Source organism: Colobus angolensis, unplaced genomic scaffold (genome assembly GCF_000951035.1).
Source record: "Colobus angolensis palliatus isolate OR3802 unplaced genomic scaffold, Cang.pa_1.0 Scaffold500, whole genome shotgun sequence".
Lineage (NCBI taxonomy): Eukaryota > Metazoa > Chordata > Mammalia > Primates > Cercopithecidae > Colobus > Colobus angolensis.
The window spans coordinates 207,309-209,677 of record NW_012118489.1 but is presented as its reverse complement, the minus strand read 5'-3'; the positions used below and the strand labels follow the sequence as shown (position 1 = coordinate 209,677).

The window sequence follows — 2,369 nt, the reverse complement described above, 5'->3', positions numbered from 1 at the left end:
TTTTGTATTTTTAGTAGAGATAGGGTTTCACCATATTGGCCAGGCTGGTCTCGAACTCCTGGCCTCAAGTGATCCACCCGTCTTGGCCTCCCCAAATGCTGAGATTACAGGCATGAGCCACAGCGCCCAGCTGGCCTGGTTCTTTTTCTAAAGCTGTTTACAAAGTCCCCCTTATTGCTGGAAATCCTAATATTCATGAACATTCTTCTGCAATCTCCCCATCCCCTCCCACCTATGACTAATTACTTTCCTCAAATAAGACAGTAGTTTCAGCATAATTTTATTCAGCCTGGCTGGGGCGGGGGAAGCTAAGGGCAAATTCTCCTGAAAGGATGTTGGAACAAAAATCTGTTCTGCAGATTGTGTTTCTGAGAGCTAACCCTGAAGAGGACTCAAGCAGGAGGCCTTTGAGCACTCTCTGCTTCTCACCAGGGCACGACTAATTACCTCGATTTTTATGAGCCAGAGAGAGAGGGGGGGAAAAAAATAAAGAGGAAGAGAGAGAGAGAGGATGCAATTGAGAGCATGCACCAGCTAACCAACTACATTCTCCTCTTTCCCCAAGCCTGGCATTGTAGCATCTGGAAATTTGGGATGAGCGTGGTGGGAGGCTTCCCTATAATTCTGGAGTTCCCCAGCCCCAGCCTTCTTCTGCAGAGGATTTCGAAAAGTCTCTTTGCTTCCTTCTGCAGAAGGATTTCGAAAAATCTGCTTTCTTGGAACCCCAGCTAGAAGCTGCGCTTTGAGCTGCTCTGTCCTTGGAAGTGATTTCGTTTGTTTGGATGTTGACTTGAAAGGGTGGGGGATGGGAGTGCTGGTGGGGCGACCTTAAGTAGATGTGGACTGATTGGGCCCCCACCTCCCTCATTTCTCTGGCTCTCCTTTTGGGGGCTTTTGCTGAGTATTCTGGGGGGAGAGTCAATGTGGAGGTGTGGTCAGGAAGAGCTGTTCCCTGCTCTCCAGCAGACATGGGGAGGGATGATGGCAAGACTCATAATCAAACCCAGGCCACAGTTTCCCATCAGCCTCCCACACATGCATGTCCCTGCCCTGCAAACGTCACAGATTGGGGAAATTCAACCTGGGGGCGGCGACTTTGGGGAGCCTGGAGAGAGTGGTGGGTGGGTGGGTGGGAGAGATAGCAGTTGTGACTTACTTGGGCAGAACCAGGAGGCGGGGCAGCTTGGTCATATTGCCTTTCCAGTGGCTGATGAGCTGGGCACTCAGAATGTTGGTGAGGGCAGAGAGAGGCACCTGTTTTTCATAAGGGGCAGCAATGAACATGCTGAGGGTGTTCCCGTGGTAGGGCAGTTCCAGGATGTCGTAGTAATGGCCATCGGGTGTAGTGAACTCAGCTGTGAAGACAGCAAGATGGCTCGTTGGAAATGGCTCCAGCTCTCGCTGACGGCAACCCAGCACTGGATTTTCACCTAGTTCTCCTGGCTTCTCCGCTTTTTCTGGAAGCCAGGCTCTCTCTCCTTCGTGGCTTTTGGAGATCCCCTGTTCACTGCTCCCCTATTCAGTATTTTAATTTCTATTTCCCTTCTCTTCTGCCAATTCAATATCTTCTAGTTTCTCTCTGTGTGTGTGTGTGTGTGTGTGTGTGTGTCTGTAAGAAATAGGGTCTCACTCTGTCACACACTGGTGCAGTGGTGCAATCATAGCTCACTGCAGCCTCCAAATCCTGGTTCAAATGTTCCTCCCACCTCAGCTTCTGTTTTTTGTTTGTTTGTTTTGAGAAGGAGTCTCACTCTGTCACCCAGGCTGGAGTGCAATGGCGCAATCTCGGCTCACTGCAACCTCCCCATCCCTGGTTCAATGGATTCTCCCACTTCAGCCTCCCGAGTAGCTGGGATTACAGGCACCTGCCATCATGCTCAGCTAATTTTTGTATTTTTGTAGAGATGGGGTTTCACCATGTTGGCCAGGCTGGTCTTGAACTCCTGACCTCAGGTCATCCACCCGCCTGGACCTCCCAAAGTGCTGGGAATGCAGGCGTGAGCCAACGCGCCTGGCCTTACCTCAGCTTCTTGAGTAGATTACAGATGCGTGTCACCAAGCCTGGCTAATTAAAAAAATTTTTTTTTGTAGAGGCAGGGTCTTGCTATGTTGCCCAGGCTGGTCTTCAACTTCTGGCCTCATGCAATCCCCCTTCTCAGCCTCCCAAAGTGCTGGGATTATAGGCGTAAGCCACCACGCCAGGACTTCTCTGTCTCTTTTGGTCTTCCTTCACTTCCATTTTCCTCACACCCAGCCGCCAATTCATCCCAGTCCTCATCCTTTTTTTATTTAATTTTAATTTTTTTTTTTTTTTTTTTTGAGACAGAGTCTCGCTCTGTCGCCCAGGCTGGAGTGCAGTGGCCGGATCT

At 50.0% G+C, this 2,369-nt stretch overlaps 1 protein-coding gene across 1 annotated transcript in view; it reads right to left on the bottom strand.

The window, feature by feature from the left end:
- The window catches only part of SERPINE1 (serpin peptidase inhibitor, clade E (nexin, plasminogen activator inhibitor type 1), member 1), a 12,114-nt gene that overhangs the window by 3,604 nt on the left and 6,141 nt on the right, over positions 1–2,369 (bottom strand). Inside the window, exon 4 of the mRNA XM_011960046.1 lies at positions 1,157–1,355. Within this exon, the coding sequence (XP_011815436.1) occupies positions 1,157–1,355 (199 nt within the window). The remainder of the gene's footprint in view (positions 1–1,156; positions 1,356–2,369) is intronic.